Source organism: Cucurbita maxima, unplaced genomic scaffold (assembly GCF_002738345.1).
Source record: "Cucurbita maxima cultivar Rimu unplaced genomic scaffold, Cmax_1.0 Cma_Scf00001, whole genome shotgun sequence".
Classification (NCBI taxonomy): domain Eukaryota; kingdom Viridiplantae; phylum Streptophyta; class Magnoliopsida; order Cucurbitales; family Cucurbitaceae; genus Cucurbita; species Cucurbita maxima.
Window position 1 is genome coordinate 1941926 of NW_019272017.1, and position 20657 is coordinate 1962582.

Below are 20657 nucleotides of genomic sequence, written 5' to 3' on the forward strand. Positions count from 1 at the left end.
AAAAAAAAAAAAAAAAAAAAAGGAAGAAAGAAACTTGTATTAAAGTAGTAAAAAAATGGAATAAGGTAGAAGCACTTACAACCATTCCAAGCACTATAAAAAACTCTTTGAGAGAGATTAACTGCCCACGTATCTTGCTAGGGGAAGTTTCAGCAATGTACATTGGTGCTGCATGCATCGCCTAGAAGACAAAATACTGAAATTAAATGCTCTTATCATCTTTATCAAAATATCTTTGGGTACGTTCATATTCATTTTCATAGCACACAAATCATGTTTTGAAATATAGACAAAAGTAAAACATCAGCAGTAAAGAAAATAACATAAATTGCGTTACCAATCCAATTCCTATCCCAGATATGGTGCGCCCAATTACCAAAACAGCAAAGTTAGGAGCAAGTGCTGTTATGATAGCTCCGACGAGATACATTAAAGCAGAAAGAATCAGCTCCCTTCTTCTCCCTTTCATGCAAATTCGGCATTAAATTAATCAGGGAATGAAACAGAGATATCATATTTACCATATACTGCTTCGCATCTTATGATAACCAACCTAGAAAATCAGCAACGTTAAATGCCAAGATAGAGCCAATCAAGGCACCATATAAGGAACCGCTAGTCTGCAAAATTCAGCTCTAAAAGTTAAACCAACTACACTATTATTTATCCAGGAATATTAGCTCGTAATTTCAATTGCAAACTCACTACAAGGCCAACTTCTACAGAAGATAAGTGGTACCATGATATTCCACTGGATGATGCTGACTGCAAGGAAAGAAAACAGAAATAAACCAAGATAAGAATGAGAAGAAACTGAAGGAATTTTTTTAAAACAAGATGAACAATTGCGTAACTCTGGATATGGAATTCTGGAAGAATAAATGATCTAACTGAGTTTTAATTGTTTTTCAATAACAATTTTCGTTTCAAAACAATTCATGTCTTAAGAACAGTAGCCGGTGTTCTGAAAACATTTTCTTGATTCTTCTAGGCACCAATTTAAATTACTTTTAATCTAGCCAAGTACGAGACAACAAAATTTATCTCAATAAATCTTCGTGGAATGATGCTCTTTTACACTATAAATCGTTAACCACATGTACTTGCATATTTGTACATTCCCACAACAATCACTTTTGACTAAAGACCACATAAAAGGAGAGAAAATCAAACGTCTTAGAAAATTCAGAATCATATCCTTTCAACCCTACACATAATGAGAAAAATAACCGAACGTAACACTATTCGGAATCTCCAAAATAAACATAATTAATGACGATATAATTTGCGATCAAGCATCAATTTTATAAGATGAAGCACAAATGTTTTTTTTTTTTTTTTTGCAGTAGGTTTTACAGCATTCATAAACTTGCAGTTGGAGCACAACAAATGGGATGCTTTTTATAGCATAACAAAAACTATACCTGTAAGCAAATTGTTGCACAAGATGTTGCACCAATATCATACCCATAAAGTAGTCCTCCAAGAGCAGGAAATAGAAATCTGAAATTATAGATAGGAAACCCCACATGAAGTGTAATTTTCATTTGGTTTCTTGATAACAACATGGTTCATTGCATCTTTTAGATGGGAAATAATAATTTCATTAGAATGAGAAAGTACAAATATAGAGATCACGCGGAAAAACGTATTATTATTTTTTTGAAAAATAATGTTTCCAAAAAAAATCAAAACCTATTCTGCAATTCCATCAAGCATTTCCATTTTGATAGGCATCCATACACAGCGTCTTCTAAGTTACAGAAAACAAATTTCCTAACAACAAAACCTACAATATTACAGATATCATCAATGTCTTTATGTCCGTGAAATGTCAGCAACATAAATGAACGTGGTTGAAGATACTTTGAAATGCTTGTGTTAGAGACTAATGTTATACATTAAATGAACAAGAATCTGCTTAGCCAAATTCACATGCATCAAGGTATCAACGAACGAGTAAGAGGCTCAAAAATCATTTATTTCCTTTTCTAATACCCATAGGCCTTAGAATTCTTGTAAGACCAATGGGGGGCACGAAGTAGAAAGTTAGTTACTTCAGCATCTGACAGATATCTCAATTCACGGAGTCTATTGAGTATAAGCCATAGAATTTGAAACGAATACACAGAAAGGTGCTCCAATTGCTTCATGCATTGCACAATTTGATCATTCCAACTCATTAAGTTAACTAATAAATAGTTGAGGCTTATAAATTTCATTTTCTTAGTCAACTAGAAACGTAAAAAGCATGGGTGGAACAGAAGGTTGATATTCGAGAAGTTAGTGGTGGCAACTCCACTAGAGACAGCAAGTATACGAACAAAATGAAAAGAGGAAAAAAATTACTCAAGAGACTTACGGTAATATTGCAGCTGTGGCAGAATAATTCTCCGAGTTCTTAAATTCAACAGAAACTAAAGGTTCCTCGACATCGTCAATCTCACCAGATGATTGTCCTACCTGGAAGAAAGCAGTGGTATTTACTAATTCCATGGAAATAAACTGAGAATGAACAACGTAAATCATTGGTATCAAAGACACAATAATTTGTATCGTTGCCGCTTATGTTAATTCTAGATTTCACCACTTCGCTGAATCCTAGCTCTGTGAACAGGAGAATAGACTCGATAGTGGGAATGTATGCAAGGCTGTGAAAGATTACACGGAACAAGACAACAAAAGATGCTTAGGTCTTGCCTTGTTTATATGACATGTCAAGAAAAATGATTAGTTCATTGACAGGGTATATTTCCTTTAGAACAAATAACTCAATTGTAAAGAAACTCCATGAGCTAAGCTATTTGCACCAATTCATCTGATTCAATTATGAATTCACTTTACACTCTTTATCAGCCGATCCTCACATCCCAAACGGAAGAAAACCAAAAAAAAAAAATCATTCATATTTAGCATTTTAATATACGCATCCATCTGCTCCGCGGAAGAAACAATGAAAACGACGAAAGTTCGTTCACGATCTTCTCCTAATTGAAAAACCATTACCTTACCCCAGTTCACGAATTCAAAATTCTACCTCCAACTTCCTACTCCGGCAAAATTCTTATAATGACTTTAATACTTTCCAGTCAACCAAACTGACCACGATATCACTGAGTTTAATTCAACAACAACAAGAAAAAAAAGCCAAAGAAGCATAAACTCAGGTGAAGTAGGAGTAAGAAACCTTTCCAAAGGAAGAAAGAGCTGGCTGCTGATGATCGGATGCCATTGCTCCACCTCAGCTCCTAAGCAGCGAAACAACTACTCGCAATCACATCCAACAAAGAAGATCGTTTGAATTCGAGAACAATAAATGGAAAGGATATGAACAATCGAGATGGAGGGAAAGAAAATCTTGCGAACACTAGAAGAACACACCAGCGAATGTGAAGCAACTCGCGGGTAATAAAGAATGCAGTTCTAAATTTTCGTTTTTTTTTTTTTTTTTAAATCGTTTTAAATGCGAATTTATAATTATTAATGCATATATAATTTCCATTTCTCGGTTGGTCTAGCGTGGTGGTTGATTATTGTTCGTAAATAAAATAATAATAATAATAATATATTGAATTATCATAATTCGAGTATGGCCCACCCGTATTCTTCTATTTAAAAATTTGCCCAAACTATTACCAAAAAGCCAATACATCACTCGGAAAATAAATAAATAAAAGTACAAGGACTAATTTCAACGTTCAACTTAAAAGTTAGGGGCATCATTGCAATATTTAAAAGTATGAGGGCTAATTAATCAAATCAAAATTTTAGGAGGTGATTTCTTTAATAACAGTTGAGTCAAAATTAGGATATACTCGTATTTTTATCGTTATGTACTATTTAAATATCAGAAAAAATAATTTTTAAAATTGATAGTGCTGGAAAGATGTTCTCGTATTTTTTGTGGTTACGAACTCGATTGATGGTTTTGAAAAAATTAAATTTTATTTTGTCGATGAACAAAATTCACAATTAAAAATGTCTCGTTCTCTCGTAAATAGAAAATGAGTTGACTTATGTGAGATTTCACGTTGATTTGAGAAAAAAATGAAAAATATTCGTTATAAAGGTGTGAAAAACCTCTCTTAATAGACGCATATTAAAATTATAAGGTTTACGGCGACATGCAATTGGTCAAAGCGGACAATATATATTAGAGGAGGGGATGGATAGTGAGATCTCAATGAAAACATTTATTACAAAGGTGTGAAAACCTCCTCTAGTAAATGCACTTTAAAATCGTGAAATTGACGGCGATACGTAACAGACCAAATCGAACAATATTTGCTAGCGGTTGTCGTGTTAAGACAAACTATTAATAAAAAATAATATAGATTATTTCATACATGTTAAATATACGATTTATATTATATTTACATACGAGTAATTGAAATGTGAAAATGTTTATTAGAAACCTTTATAATTCGAGACATATTTGGGGGTTGACGTGATCTATAACTCGTGTTTAAGATAATAATAATGAGAATAATTATTAATAATTCACACAGATGTTCATTAAATAAAAATTAATTATTAGATAATCGACAGATAAAGTGACATATTCCTAACAAATTTATGGGTATGCACGTGAGCTTATTAATTCACCAAATAGACCATTTTAGATAATTATGGTTTTAGCTGACATGTATGAATATATATATATATATATATATAAATTTTGATTTTTATGTTTAAATGATAGAGATCTTTAAACCTCTTAAAAAAATTATTCATAAATTTTAAAAAATTTCAACTATATAATTTAAAAATATATTTAAACGGTTTACCGTTGGGATGAAATCATTAATATTTTGTTTAAAAAATAAATTCAGTTTAAAAAAAAAATACCATTTTTAACTCTATTTAAAAATATCTTAAATTTTTTTAAAATTTCATTAATATTATTGACAAAAATTTAAAATTAAAAAAAAATCTTTAATATTAGATTTAAAAGGTAATATTAAAAAGTTTCAATGTTATGGAAGGGTAACAATTAAATTTTTTAAAGTTTAATCGTAATATTGATTTATTTTTTAAAAGTTTATTTTTAGAAATATTAGAAAAATAATTTTTAAAATATTGGATAGAAAATTAACCACATATATAGTAATGAGATATTTGGACGAAGATTTAAAACAAAAGATTTTTCTAATTTAATGTTGAATTTTAAAATATTTATAAAATATTGCAAGATTATCTTTTACTATTTACCCCCAAATTATAAGTAGTTGGATTGACTCTACGAGCATACGTGGCCGACTTTGATTGGATAAAACAATGTCATTGGGAGAATTCATCCGAAAAAGTCTTTGAAAGAGGAGCCCTAACTTTGAATTCCATCTCGGTTCTGCATCAGCTTTCATGATTCTGCAATTTTTCGTGTTCGTCTCATCTTCATCGACTTCCAACTGGATTGCCGCCTAGATCTGCCCGGGCATAGATAGCCATAGTCGCCGATCAAACAGGCAAGATTTCAATTCGAAAAACAACTTTTTTGTTGATGTTTGTGGATTTTCTCGGTCAATTGGGTTTGTAACACCAGGATTACGGGTTTCTGGTTTACCAAGTTTAGTCAGACCATGTTGCAAATACATTACATTGTCCGCGTCGAGAAAGAACAAATGTTAGCGCTGGAAAAATTGTAGGAAAATGCCTTGCCCGGCTGGTGTTATCGAATGTTGGGATGGTATTGATGAACTCAACATAGATCATAGGAATTAATTCACTTCTGCAAACCTTAGGATGATTAATCCCAGTTGAATTTGCATGCATTTGTCGCGTGGATAAGACAAAACAGCGTGTATTTTGCCTGATTTTCTAATGATCAGTGCTTTTGGGCTTTGAGTGGGAATTGGGACCTGGAACTTTTTGGCATTATGTAAACGGAGGGAACCGAGTTGCTAAAATGGGTATATCTCATTCGTACAGCTTCCTATATTTTACAGTTAAATTCAAAGAACTTTGACCTAGAGCTTGGGTTGGTCTCCATCTTCCTTTTTATTGGCCATCTTTGGGAAAATTCGATGGTGTATTAGAAATCTGAGCATCTTAATTTATTAACTTTACATTGCCAAATCAATTATAATTCTCTTTTTGGGGAACCTAAGGGAGCCTTTGAAGCATTTAAAATTGAATTTTTCCCTCAAGCTATGAGGATCTTCCAGGAAGCATTGCATAAATATGCACACGATATGGGGGATGCAGAGGTCTCAAGTTCACTTATCTTCAATAATCTAGAAAGAGATTACACGAAGAGTTATCAAATATTGGAATTAAGCATAAAATGGACGTCACTCTAGTTTTTAGACCAAGACGTCCATGAGAAACCAGCAAATGAAGTTTCCTATAGAAGATCTTCATCATTGAAAATTCCCCTATTTCCCCCAGCCAACCCGGAAAAGCTCGGATTGCTTGGACAAGGAAAATCCTCACATTCATGAAAGGCTTTTTATGCCTTACTTCTTAATTTAAATGTCGTCCATACAGATAATTAATTTACTATAAAGATAGGCAACAATGATATTTTAGCATCGATATATTGTTTCATTTGGCTGACATTTCTAATTCTCACATGGCAGTTCAGTAGAGAATGATGAAGCTGCAAACATATGCGGGAATTAGTTTCATTGCAACTATAGTGGTGATCTATCATGCCTTTAACAGTAGAGGCCAGTTCTACCCAGCGTTGGTCTATTTATCAACTTCCAAGATCAATCTAGTGCTTCTTCTCAACATGGGTTTAGTCCTCATGTGCATTTTGTGGCAGCTAACCAAAAAAATATTTCTTGGTTCTCTCCGAGAAGCAGAGGTTGAGAGGCTCAATGAGCAATCATGGAAGGAGTTGATGGAAATCCTCTTTGCCATCACTATCTTTCGGCAAGATTTTTCTGTTGCATTCCTTGCTATGGTTACGGCTTTGTTGTTGATCAAAGCTTTGCATTGGTTGGCTCAGAAGAGGGTTGAATACATGGAAACCACTCCATCGGTGCCGTTGTTGTCTCATATCCGGATTGTTTCTTTCTTGGGATTTCTCTTTGTTCTAGATAGTCTGTTTTTGTATAATTCGATAGGTTCTCTGATACAGACAAGGAAGGCTTCAGTTTCCCTCTTCTTTTCATTCGAGTAAGTTGGCAATTTCAACCGTATGGTATATAACTTGCATCTGTCTTTGTTCAAGCATAAATTATGATGTTTTGTGGTTAGAATGTCAAATATTTCAAGACCATGTTAGATGAACTAACAAATTATTTTTAAAATTGGATATTTAATATCGTATATAGAGAATTCATGACTACTGTCTTTTTGTTTTTTTCTTGCTGGAGTTAGGTCTTTTAAATATCCTATGATGTTCGTTTCTGGATCTCTGAGGATCTTTTGTCATCATTAAATAAAGTCAAGGACTTGCTTTTCAGGTATATGATTCTTGCGACAACAGCCGTGTCAACATTTGTGAAATATATTTTCTATGTCAGTGATGTGCTCATGGAGGGACAATGGGAAAAAAAGCCTGTCTATACATTCTACTTGGAGCTTATCCGAGACTTGCTTCACTTGTCGATGTACTTGTGTTTCTTTCTTGTGATTTTCATGTAAGTAATCAAGCTACATTCACTAAGCCTATCTCATTTGTGTGAATTGGAAGTTTGAATTAATCCCTTTCTGTAAAGATGTACTCATATTGCTTAAGCCCCAATGTCAAAGTAGGAGGATGCTGGTTTTTCTCAAAGAATGTTATGCAAACTATAATAATCATGTGGTAACTGGGATTTGTGCCCTTAATCATTGGCTGTCAGATTTTACTTTCATGTTAATTATGAGAGATGGCTCACAGGAGTGTCTTTTGACTACATGGTATTTGTTGATTGTTTTGATATCCTTTACATCCTTATTATTTTCAATCAGTTTTTCTTATTTCCCTTTAGATTGAAAGAGGCAGAGTTTTTTGCTTACATGCACACATTGCCACTGAAAAAAGATGCTTTTGATTGTAGTCTTACGAATTGTTTTTTTCTTTTGGAGTTTTTTGGATAAGAGCTCTGTGGTCATGATTTCATTGCTAGACTGTAAACACAGAAAGATATTCATTTCACTAACACGGTTCCGTTTCGGACATTCAACTATCTGTTCTCTCCTTTCTACTATATTGAAAGCCAACTGCTTAACACACAGTTAAGAGATAAGGAGGTTAAATGAAGCTCCAGATTAAGTGTATTATGCAAATTTCTTGACTTAAATATGCTGGTATTTAATATACGTTTAATAGTTTAAAATGCACGATTTATATCCTCTATTATTCTATCTTCACTGTATTTGCTCTTTATTAACTTCATTCTCTTTTCTCATTTTAATAATGCTGAGTTTGCTCTTGTAGGACATATGGCGTGCCTTTGCACTTGATCCGTGAGCTCTATGAGATCTTTAGGAATTTTAGGATTCGTATTGCAGATTACATTCGGTATAGAAAGATTACTTCAAACATGAATGATCGTTTCCCAGATGCAACACCTGAAGAACTCAATTCGTGCGTCTAAGCTTGGTTAACTTAATTATGTCTTTTATGTTTCCAATATTTATATTTCAGCTACTAAAATTCCATTTACGGAATTGCAGAAGTGATGCAACATGCATTATTTGTCGTGAAGAGATGACAGTTGCAAAGAAACTAGTATGTGGACATCTTTTTCATGTCCATTGCCTCCGGTCCTGGTTGGAGCGACAACATACTTGTCCCACTTGCAGAGCCCTTGTTGTACCTCCTGAAGGTTCAAGCACAGCAGGAGGTCATCAGGGATTGCAGTCTGATGCTAACCAACAAGGTAATTATAAAGAATTTAGTTTACTGCCTGGCTAAAAGATCTTAGATCTTGTGCACTTTTTAATTTGATAAATTTGTTCAATCTCTTCAATCACCATGAATTGACCAAGCCTTTCAATATGTACTTGGAGGGAATAGACTCAAGTCGTGGTGGCCACCGACCTAAGTTTTAATGCTCACTAGTTTCTTAGGAAACCGAAGGTAATAGGTCGGACTATTGTCTCATGAGATTAGTTAGTTAGGTGTGATTAGTTAGTTAGGTGTGTGCAAGTTGGTTTGGACAATCGGGATATCAAAAGGGAAAAAAAAAAAAACAAATTTCTTCCATGTATATATTTCATCTAGTTATGGACTTGTTTGGAATCTTTCGTTTTCCTCAAAATTTAAACTAAGGAAGAAAAGCATGAAAATCTGGAAGACACTTTTTCTTGAAGTATCAAAGCTAAAAGAGTACTCTTTGTTATTGCTTATGTTACATTCAGAAACCTCGAGACATATCTGTTTCATCTGCCACGTCACCTACAAATTAGATAGTGCACAAATTTTCTGGTATTTTACTTGTACAGTGCTTCCCTGCATCTCAATTCTCTTAACAAGTGGTGCTTTTTATACAGCATCCACAACCCAATTTGGTTTAACGTTTCAAAACTATTAAATAATCCGGGTCATTAAGTAACAATGCAAAAGTGAGCCATCAGTATTTGCAAGTCTTCTCTATACGTAGTATATACCTCACCATCAGGGTGAAAGAGTTGAAGTTTTGGTCTCTCACAATTCATTTCATGGGTGTTGAATTTCTCTCCTCTCATCTTTTTTCTTATTTTTTTTGAATTCATGCATTATATTCGTGCCTGTTTTTCTTAAGAGACTGTCCTTAAAGCTATCAAACATTCTATATATTTTGTGTCCTAGCAATTCAAACTCGTCTAAAGGAAGTAGTTTGATTCTAGAAATGTCTAAGAATTTGCACATCTCTTTGAGAACAGATGATCATTCTTGAACTAGACCTCTGGTTATCTGTAAAAATTGGGTGCTTCAGTTTATCTTTTCTTGTTTTGTTTTTAATTTTCTTATTGTTAGACATGCTGTGGGTGTATTTCCAAGTTTTCCATTGAAGTTCTGAAAAGCCTTTTCTTCACCTAAAAACTGTTTGTAGTTTTTTACTCGATCTCATTACTTTGGATTAACAGCATTAAATGTTTGATTGTTTGGTGCATGCTAGTAGCATTGTTTTCAGTGTATCTGCTTTCTTTGATAGAAGTTTTGGATGCAAATCATGGAACTGTTGATTTCATTTAATTATTTTTTCAATATGGTAGTCTACCAGGCTGAAACTTGGATATAATGAGTGACCATTCTGTTGGAAACAGGAACAGGAACCACAAGTTCATCTGAACAAGGTTCGGGTGGTACAAGTGCTGCTGGTGATAGTTTGAGTCATCATCAGTCTAGAGTCCAGGCTGCTGCTGCTGCTGCTTCAATATATGAGAAATCTTATGTTTATCCTTTTGGGAACACATTAGCATGGTATAGCTTTTTATTGCAAAATATGTGGTCCCTGTCTAATTCTCCTTTTTTTGGTCTTGAAAATTTACTTCAATATTAAGGCCATTTCTCCCTTTGTATATAACAGCCCTCCACCCCAAAGAGAGAGAGAAGAGTATGACATATATATTATATAATTTATATTTTGTTTAATTTTATTTATTTCTAGGTCTCCTGGATATGCAGTAGTTCCTCAGGTTCAAAGACCTTTGCTCGACTCCAACAATGTAGAACCGATTGGAGAACAAGCTGCCAATGAACAAGCACAATATTTTCCATTTGCAGGCGGCCCTGCAAACCTGTCCTATACTCAAATTCCCCAAAATCTTTTTGTTCCTTTTCAGCCACGAGAGGGCACTGTAAACAATACGGATGGATTGAGCAGTGGTCAAAATATATCAGGCTCACAGCTTGAAGCTCAAGAAAGATTTCTTCAACAACAGATTGAGGTATAATATTTAATTATAGCACGAACATTTCCTGGTGAACTGTCTTGTTTAGTGAGTGTAGGTTCTGTTTGGGCTCTTGTTGCTGGACCCTTGTATATTCTTTAGCTCAAGGTGAGGTGATTCAATTAGAGGCTGAGAGGAGCTTGCTTGTATTTTGAAGTAAGAAATAAATACTTCATCTTGTTTTTAGATTTTTCATTGAGAAAACGTAAAGTTCTTCACACTGCTTCCAAACAACTCTATATTTTATAGAAACTCGAGGGTAGATAGAAGTGAAGAGGATTCATAAAATCAAATTGTTAACAAGGAGTATGTGATAAGTGAAGGATGTACCCTGTAAAGAAATAAATTTGTATTTATTCAATTCCATTCATACTAATTTGACTGAGAGGGTCTTTATTTAGGAGAGTCCACTCTTTTTTTGGCTGAATGACCACTTCCTCTAATATGCAAATTTTCATTTTTGCCAACAGATCCTACAAGATCAGCTGCAACTTCTCCGTAAACTGAAAGTCGAGGAAAGCTCAATAGCAGGCGAGGCAGACAAGAAAGGGAAAAGCATAGCATCATCGTCGCAGTCATCGTCTTCATCAGTTTCTGATTCTCATCCACCCGGAGAAACCGAAAGGACGGTGGGATAGGAGAAATGTGCATAATTACAATGTGTAATAATACAAGAATAGAGGATTCAGAATGACAGAGATATCTCTTGTTCTTGTATTCGGAAGATGTACTTGGTAAATTTTTAGTAAATTTTTAGTAAATTTTTAGAAGCAGTCTTCTTCCCATTTGCATAGCCGCGTTGGTTGGTTGTAAATGCTGGATTTGAGGCGTCCTTTTTGAAGCAATTATGCGACGGTCAAAAAGGAATGTTGAAAGTTCTTTTTAGCAAGAGAAGAAGAGAGATTACATTCAAAGATGTTTGGTTGCTATTTTCTTAGTCTAAAAGATGCTTTTTGAAAAGCACTTAAATTCACATGCGCATGAGTTAAAAAGCATTGATTGTTTGGAAGTGGACATTTAGAAAAAAAATAGCTTTGACAAGGTCTTACAGATAGTGCTATGCTAATCTTGTTTTCTATGGTTCATACATAGCCATCCCCGTTGACTCGAGTATCTTTTGAGTATCAAATGGGTTCTAAAAGTAAAAACATTATCTCAACAGGTTAAAAATGGTGTTGGGGCAATGTATTTTTTTCAGTTGAATTTTGGATGCTTTGATAATTAAGCATTTTTGTGTTCTTGGTTGAATCTCTACTTTGGAGTTGGACTATTTGATTTCAAGAAATGAAGTGAAGGAAGATGAACAAAGACCAAAGCAAATCAACGACTTTTCTTCTTCCGTTTTAATTCAACCCATCCCAATTTCCTGTGCAATTTCTTCTTCTCATTCCATGGAAGCCTGCAAGCTCTGCAAGTGGTCGATTTTTTTGCTTCTTATTCTTCTTCTTCTTCGCCCATAACATTTTCTTCAATTCCTTACTTCGAGTCTCCTCGACCCTGTTGCAGTCAACGGGGTTCCTTCACGTTTTGAGCAGTTTCCTCGAAGGTTCCCACAGAATCTGGAGCTCCGATTCGAGGATTCTGTTGAGCTTTGACCTCTTGGCGCTCCTCCTCCGAAATCCCTCAGCTCACTATGTCGGATTGTTTCGAGTGTAAACTTTAGTGCGGGATTTTGTTTTGCGTTATGTCGGTGATGTTGCGTTCTTCGTCTTCTCTGTGGATAATTTTGGTGCTCCGGTTTGTTTCGCTGCTCTCTGCTAATCCTGAAGGTATTTGCTTATTGAATTTCTTGTTCTTATCCGCGTCGCTAATCCGTTCTTCTTTGGGTTTTGTTTCTGTTTTCCGATTTGATTCCGTTGACAAATTGAGAATACGAATGCGACCATCTGTGTTGTTCCACATGTTTGATCGCCGGAAAATCTGATATATAGATTACGATGCTTTGAATTATTTAGCTATCTAGATTTATAGTTCAAACGAAACATCTCTAGTACAGGCCGCCCATGTGCTTACATTTTGGGATAGCATTGTAGAGTTTGGAATAAGAATCATGGTTTTGTATTTTGCTGGAGATTTTGCAAATTTATTGACTGAGCTTTAGCCATATCGAAATTTAATCGAACTCGAAGTTTTGTTTGGTTTGAGACTGTGATAATCTTCAAGCCTTCTGATGATTGCACGTTACTGTTCCTAGTTTGTATTGAATACGTTAACTGCTCGCTGCGCTTTGTGGATGCTCGTTTCTTGGACTAACTATTGTGTATTTCGTGGGGGCAGGCGATGCTTTGTATGCATTGAAGTCGAATTTACAAGATCCCAACGGCGTATTGCAGAGTTGGGATCCAACACTTGTTAATCCCTGCACTTGGTTTCATGTCACCTGTGACAGCGCGAATACTGTCACTCGAGTGTAAGCTTCAATGTCTACTAGGAGCTTGGAACAAATGTTGCTTTTTGGAAACTATTATTATGATTGCTGGCCCCTCAATCTTTTCCTTCTTATTTGTCCAGTGATCTTGGAAATGCAAATCTATCTGGCACATTAGTTCCACAACTTGGTCAGCTTCCGAGTTTACAGTATCTGTGAGTGTTCACCGATTCGTGGCTACACCAATCTCTTTTTTTTAGTTGCAAATAACATGAACTGATATGATATGACAGGGAACTCTATAGTAACAATATTAGTGGAGGAATTCCGGAGGAGCTTGGGGATTTGACAAACTTGGTGAGCTTGGATCTTTACTTGAACAATTTAACTGGTCACATACCCGTCACACTTGGCCAGCTTGATAATCTTCGTTTCCTGTATGGTTACACATCCTTAAACTTTCCCTCCTTTTGTAAACTTCTTTAGCAACTGATTTATATTTTCCTTTTCCTTTTCTTCCATGCTTTTGTTGCATGGTTGGTTTGTTTGATGTACTTTTTTGAGAATGGATTTTTGTTTTGTTTATTTTTGTTTCAGTTTTTTAGTAATTTGATTTAATTTGAAAAAGAAAAAAAAAAAAAACTCAAGACAGTAGTTAACTTTTGTGTCATTTTGGTCGTAATTTATGTCAGCTCTGAAAGTATGCATAATAGAAAACTGCAAGTTTTAATCATTAGCTCTAGTAAATAATTCACTGATGACATCTTATTTGGAGTAAAAGGATGGATGAGATAGGATTTCGTTCCTTTAAACCACTAGTAGTTTTTACTTTTCTAATAGATTTTCCAATGAGAAGGAACAGGAACGAATAAGAAGGATGTGTTGGTTACGAAACTATCTACCCGTTTCTTCATTTTAAACGAGAAACCTGGCTTGAAGAACTTCATCCACAAAACACTGATCAACTTTATCAAAAGCCTTATAAATCCTCTTTTACCACCCAACACTATTTCTTTTTGCATTTTTCCTTTTTTATTAGTAGGATTTTCATAAGTCATAGGCGAAACTAATCGTTTGGGGGTGAGGCACTAATGCCTTTAGCGTTCTAATAAGGGCACAATAAAGTAAAGAATTTCTTGCCACACAATCCTGAACTTTCTTTTCCCCTTATTTTTTAAATAAGGCTTGTGATAGTGCTTACATATGTTGGTTTCCATATAATCAAGTAGAGTAGATAAAGACCCACCCTTTGTGTTAGTTAGAATTAGTTCCTTGGACACTTGGACGTTGGCTCATGCCAACCATAGACTATTAAGGATCAGATTTGCACATATTCTATGTTATAGCTGGAAACTTATTTAGCTTCCTTTATGGGAGATCAAACAAAGCTCGATTAATTTTCTGCTAAACTAGAAAGAAAAGCATACTTAACAAGGAACTAGGCTGGAAAATTGGAAATGGATTTTTTTGGAGGGAGGTCAAACAAAACTCAATTACTCCCAAATGGCTTTTGTTGGAGGGAGGCAAATTATTGATGCTATCCTTATTGTTGCCGAAGCAACAGATGATTACACTCTAGACAGAAAAGGGGCTTCATTACTTTAAAAAGCCTATGATAAGGTGGATCAGGCTACCTTAACCACATCTTGCAGCTTAAAGGGTTTGGGGATAGATGGAGGAGGTGGATTAGGGGTTTCTATGCAAATTCCAACGTCTCTATCATGATAAATGGTGGGCTGCGAGGAAAATTCTGAGCTTTAAGAAGCATTAGGCAGAGAAGCCCTCTATTCCCCCTTTTTACCCATGTTGGGGTTTAGGAGGTGGTTAGGATTCCTTTTCCGAACTTGATTATTTGTGCTTAGGCCTTCCAAGCAAAGAGACCAGAGAATGAATCAAGATTGTGGTATTATTTACCTTCACCTTTACTGCATGCTTAATATATATATTTGTTTACATCCAATCAAAGATGTCTATAAAAGCTCTCCTGTCGTCTTTGAAGTTACTTTTATCACGAAATCATTGGAAGGACAGTTCTTTTGATGCTTTCCTATTGAGAATGAGAAAAGGAGGGCTTTGTACCAGTTTACAGTGGAAAAACTAACGTTAAATACTTTCAGACATATGAAGCTGTTTTGCATGTCCGTGCATTCCCAAATCTGAACTACTTTTGATTTTTTTCCCGTTCTTTTGTTATATTTCTGTGCTTTTTTTTGAACTCCCTCTTAAGTGGATCTCTTACATGGTTTTCTTCTTCATATATGAAATAGGCGTCTTAACAACAACAGCTTGACAGGAACTATTCCAATGTCATTAACCAATGTTAAATCCTTGCAAGTCCTGTGAGTGTTGTGCTTTTTAATATTATTCCAAGGGACCAGTTATTCTTGCTCTTTTCTGTCATTTTCATTTCCTTTTCTGTTTTAAGTAACATTATCATTCAATTGTACTTCAGGGATCTTTCATATAATCACCTAATTGGAGATATTCCGATCAATGGTTCTTTTTCTCTTTTTACCCCTATCAGGTAATAAGCTTTATGTCTTTTATTTTCTTTCTTTCTTTTATCATATAGCAGAAGCCCATTAAGAGTTGCTGACCTTCCTTCTCTACGCAGTTTTGCTAACAATAATCTAAATGAGTCTGCCTTACGTTCTCCACCATCTCCTTTACCTTCTTCACCAACCCCCACATCAGGTTTGTTATCATATAAGTCTCCCGCTATTACTTTGTTTATTTATTTATTTTTATATTATTATTATTTAAAAATCATATTTCTCAATATAAACATGTTTTGCAATATATGTTGATTGTATTTGATGTTATAAATTATTTTTACTGATTTTCTTGTCAATTAAGTGTGTGTTCAAGTTAAGAGAGTTCCAAGCCTCTCGGAGGCTTAGAGGTCTTCAAATTGCCTCATTGACTTGGACACTTTTACTTCTATTTCCTATATTATCTTGTGTTTGTTTGAATATGAAGCTGTTTGGAAAAAAATATTATTTTTCATATTTTCATTTTCTATTTACTATAATTTAATATATAATGCATTTTAATAGTTTTCTTTTAAAAAAAATGTATGGAATATAAATGAATAATTATTTAAGAAAAAAGTAAAAACACATGAAAGCAGTAGATATATAAGTCCAGCTAGCTGTCCAGCCATTAGATAATGTGGTCTTTCTTCTATAACATAGCATACTTATGCCTGGTTCATTTATTTTGAAAACTCAATTATCTCCAGTATTCTTCTAGATGCCATTTAAAATACTAGACTGTTCAATTAGATATAGCCGACGCTAGATTGTTCAACTTTGGCATTTGAAGCAATGTTGATATGGATAAGCATGGTTAAAGAAGTTATTTTCGTACTATGTTTGGAAAGAAACCATAAGTGATATGAACAGACATCTCAATCATGTAATATGGATTTGAAGGAGGATGTTAAAAAAAATTGTTCAAAGTACCTCAAGATGAACTCAAGTTGCAATTCATGCTACATTGAAGAAGAATCAAGTTTCTTGGATGGTTACAAATTTTGGTGGATGATAATCCAGTGATAAGGTGTTTCATTAATGTATTTTAAGACTTTTTTTATTTACTTTAAGGTTACATTTAGTTGCTATATAGTTATAAAAGATGAGGTTATATAAAGCATGTATGTTGTCTTTTAAAGTAGACTTGAAAAATGCAGTAAAAAGCACAAATACAAAGGGCTAAACTTCTTTGCAATTCTATGTAGTTTGGTTGCATGAATAGAATCATTCAAGCTTGACTTGATCAATCTTGCTTGTGGAGTGATTCGAATCTCAACAAGTATTCTTGCCTTGAGATATTTAATCAACTAGGTAATCTAGATCTTACTTTCCCTTGGATTGGTTGTTTGTCGTTATGAATGGTGGGTTTTGGCTTTTTTTCTACTATTTGACGTTTCCTTCTTGTTTTTTATGCATCTTCTAGATTATCAACAAAAAGTTGGTTTCTTGAAAAAAAAAAAAAAAAGAAGAAGAAGAAGAAGATTAAGAAAGACATATATGGTCATTTGACACTGTTGATTAAATTATCTTTTCTGTTCAATTTGGTGCTTGGCTTTTAGGTAATTCTGCCACTGGAGCTATTGCTGGTGGAGTTGCTGCTGGTGCTGCTTTACTGTTTGCTGCTCCTGCTGTTGCAGTTGCTCTGTGGCGTCGGAAGAAACCTCAAGATCATTTCTTTGATGTACCTGGTCAGTGTACTTAGCAACAAAGTTATGAAAATGTTACATTCCTACATCATTTAACAGGAATATTTATTCAATTTCACTTCTTCTATACAGCTGAAGAGGATCCAGAAGTTCATCTTGGTCAGCTTAAGAGGTTCTCTCTACGTGAACTACAAGTTGCTACAGATAATTTTAGCAACAAAAATATTCTAGGTAGAGGTGGTTTTGGCAAGGTCTATAAGGGACGTCTGGCTGATGGATCTCTAGTGGCAGTTAAAAGACTTAAAGAGGAACGTTCCCAGGGTGGGGAGCTGCAATTTCAAACAGAAGTAGAGATGATCAGCATGGCTGTGCATCGTAATCTTCTCCGCCTGCGTGGATTTTGTATGACACCAACTGAGCGGGTGTTGGTCTATCCATATATGGTTAATGGAAGTGTAGCATCGTGTTTAAGAGGTACGGTTTCATAGCATACTTTATATATATTATGGTTCTTAAAACTCTGCATAGAGTTGCAGTCATACGACCAAAAAGATTGCATACTGAACTGATCTCTCTCTCTCTCTCTGGTAAATCCACAATCACATGAAATGACTGCATGGGTGAACTTTAAAGTATTACAAGTTAACATAATCACATCACGTGCTGAATTTTCACATGACACTCTCTTGCTTTTGGTTTATACTATTGTAGAGCGTTCAGAATTACAGCCTCCACTTAATTGGCCGAACCGAAAACGCATTGCTTTGGGATCGGCAAGGGGACTTGCTTATCTACATGATCATTGTGATCCTAAGATTATTCATAGGGATGTGAAAGCTGCAAACATTTTGCTTGACGAGGAGTTTGAAGCCGTGGTTGGTGATTTTGGGCTGGCTAAACTCATGAACTACAAAGATACTCATGTCACAACTGCAGTAAGAGGAACAATTGGGCATATAGCGCCTGAGTACCTTTCGACTGGAAAGTCTTCTGAGAAGGCTGATGTTTTTGGGTACGGGGTAATGCTCCTCGAACTCATAACTGGACAGAGGGCCTTTGATCTTGCCCGGCTTGCAAATGATGATGATGTCATGCTTCTTGATTGGGTATGTTTTTCCTTACCTTAATATTTTTGGATGCTATAACGTAATATGTTGACACCTACGAAAGCATGGTTTCGTTGCTCGGTATCTTTTGGTATCAGTAAAACGCAACATAACATCCACTTCTTACGAGTACAATACATTAACGGGTTTTCATAACTTAGTTCATTAGTTTAGTTCTCTTAAGGCTGCTTCCTCAACCTTTTAGGACTACACATAAAGGCGTCATAAGAACTAATATAATAGATTGGCTTAGTATTGAATAGACGGTGGATGCACTAAAAGTTGTATGATTCAGACCTTGTTAGTTACATATAAGATAGCTTGGACTTTAGGCGAAGTATTCATTTTTATATCCACTGTGGAGAATTATAGGTGAAAGGACTTCTAAAAGACAAGAGGCTTGAAACGCTAGTCGATCCCGATTTTGCGGGAAACTATCCTGACGATGAAGTCGAGCAGCTCATACAAGTTGCCTTGTTGTGCACACAAGGCACTCCTACCGAGCGGCCTAAGATGTCGGAGGTTGTACGGATGCTCGAGGGTGATGGCTTAGCTGAAAGATGGGAAGAATGGCAGAAAGAGGATCGGTTCCAACAAGAAGTAAGCCGCAATCCCCACCCAAGTACTACTTGGATTCTTGACTCTACTGCTGAAATGCCTCCTGATGAACTGTCTGGTCCGAGATGATTCCTGGAAGCCCCCTCATGTAAGTTAAGGATTGATATATTTATATATTTACATATATATATATATATATATATATCACATTTGTGCATATAGTTTCCACTTTTTTTTTTTTATATAGAAAAAAATAATTTCATCATAAATTTTCTGGGTTCATCTTGTACCACATATCTGAGTTCTCAGTAATTTGTAGAGGGGTTGCTAATCAAAACATGAGAATTCAGCTGATTTTTCAAATTTGATCTGATAAAGTGATGTTGCATAAGTATATTGGTTTGTATTATCAAATTTTCCTTCTCTACCAATGATTTATATTACACATCACTTGGATGGATTAAGTTCGATAAATCACTGAATTCTCATTACTTATTGTCTCAGGATTAGATTTTGTCATAGAACAACAATGTTTATATCTTGGTTTCTGGAGAATCCGTAGTGCATATTGTTATAATCTTGAAGAACATTGGCTGTTCTTGTCTCGCTCTTTCTTTTCTAATGATTTTGTTTGATTATAGTGAACTGATTATGTTTGTATCTTGGTTTCTGGAGAATTCATGGTACACATTGTAGCAAGAATCTTGAAGAACATTGGCTGTTCTTGTCTCGTTTCTTTTCTAAGGAATTTGTGTGATTAATGAACTGATTATGTTTGTATCTTGGTTTCTGGAGAATCCATGGTACACATTGTAGTAATAATCTTGAAGAACATTGGCTGTTCTTGTCTCGTTCTTTGTTTTCCAAGGAATTTGTGTGGTTAGTGAACTGAATTATCTGAATATTGTGAGAGATTAGAAGGATTCCTTCTGAAAAGAAACAAAGTTTCTTCAAGTTCTTCTGGCAGGGAACACTGATGAAGTGCTTCTTCTCCAAAGTTGCTTATATTTTAAGAACATTCTCAAGGATTATATCTCCATCATAAGCAAGCTCTGGATCAGATTCATCCGAACTAAGAGCAGGAAAAGGTTTTGAAGTTGAATGCATTCAAATAATAGTTTTTTTTTTTTCCTGAATATTTTAGATTACTATTGAAAATTTAAAGAAATTTTTATTTATAAATTTCTTATTCAATAATCATAAATCAATATTATATATATAAAGAATTGAAGTAGATGGGTTAGAACACGTAACTTTGTAATGTCTAAACTTCAGCCTACCAATTCCATATCTGACTCTTTTTAAATAAAAAATTATACTATTTTCTCGTTTTTTTATACTAATTCGACCATAGTTCACGTATAATTTTTTATTTTCTTTTTTTAAAAGTTTAATATTCATTTCCACATTTATTATTAAATTATCGTAATTTACACTCGACATTAGTTTGCTCATTAAAATTGCAAAATTTTCGACGTTCTTTATTTTCCTTATGCATGTTTTATAGTGTAAGAAAATCCATACTAACATATTTGATAAAATATAAATATAATTTAAAATTGGGATGTTATTATTTTTCTCAAGGCTTAAATTCTTGCCCTAAGATTTTAATATATATATATTTTTAAAAAAT

General features: G+C 34.6%; 2 protein-coding genes across 4 annotated transcripts in view; one reads left to right on the forward strand and one right to left on the reverse strand.

Moving 5' to 3' along the window:
* The window catches only part of LOC111486026 (D-xylose-proton symporter-like 2), a 7312-nt gene extending 3867 nt beyond the window's left edge, over positions 1-3445 (reverse strand). Inside the window, exons 1-7 of the mRNA XM_023133025.1 lie at positions 3188-3445; positions 2363-2463; positions 1425-1503; positions 706-765; positions 554-620; positions 338-462; positions 80-181 (exon numbers count right to left, since the gene is read on the reverse strand). Of these exons, the coding sequence (XP_022988793.1) occupies positions 80-181; positions 338-462; positions 554-620; positions 706-765; positions 1425-1503; positions 2363-2463; positions 3188-3232 (579 nt within the window). The 5' untranslated portion in view covers positions 3233-3445. The remainder of the gene's footprint in view (positions 1-79; positions 182-337; positions 463-553; positions 621-705; positions 766-1424; positions 1504-2362; positions 2464-3187) is intronic.
* Positions 3446-5312: 1867 nt separating this feature from the next.
* Positions 5313-19601, forward strand: LOC111499418 (BRASSINOSTEROID INSENSITIVE 1-associated receptor kinase 1-like). 3 transcript variants are annotated; one of them, XM_023151032.1, is made up of 11 exons: positions 11901-12581; positions 13090-13222; positions 13324-13395; positions 13474-13617; positions 15448-15519; positions 15633-15704; positions 15795-15874; positions 17274-17402; positions 17493-17834; positions 18072-18466; positions 18839-19601. In XM_023151032.1, the coding sequence occupies exons 1-11, from the start codon at positions 12497-12499 to the stop codon at positions 19151-19153; spliced, it is 1839 nt and encodes a 612-aa protein (XP_023006800.1). In that variant the 5' UTR covers positions 11901-12496; the 3' UTR covers positions 19154-19601. The 3 variants fall into 3 exon arrangements, with proteins under 3 accessions (XP_023006934.1, XP_023006862.1, XP_023006800.1); XM_023151166.1 differs by lacking the exons at positions 11901-12581; positions 13090-13222; positions 13324-13395; ... (6 more) ...; positions 18072-18466; positions 18839-19601 and adding exons at positions 5313-5465; positions 6584-7122; positions 7413-7589; ... (3 more) ...; positions 10530-10809; positions 11283-11785; XM_023151094.1 differs by lacking the exons at positions 11901-12581; positions 13090-13222; positions 13324-13395; ... (6 more) ...; positions 18072-18466; positions 18839-19601 and adding exons at positions 5314-5465; positions 6579-7122; positions 7413-7589; ... (3 more) ...; positions 10530-10809; positions 11283-11785.
* Positions 19602-20657: the final 1056 nt, after the last annotated feature.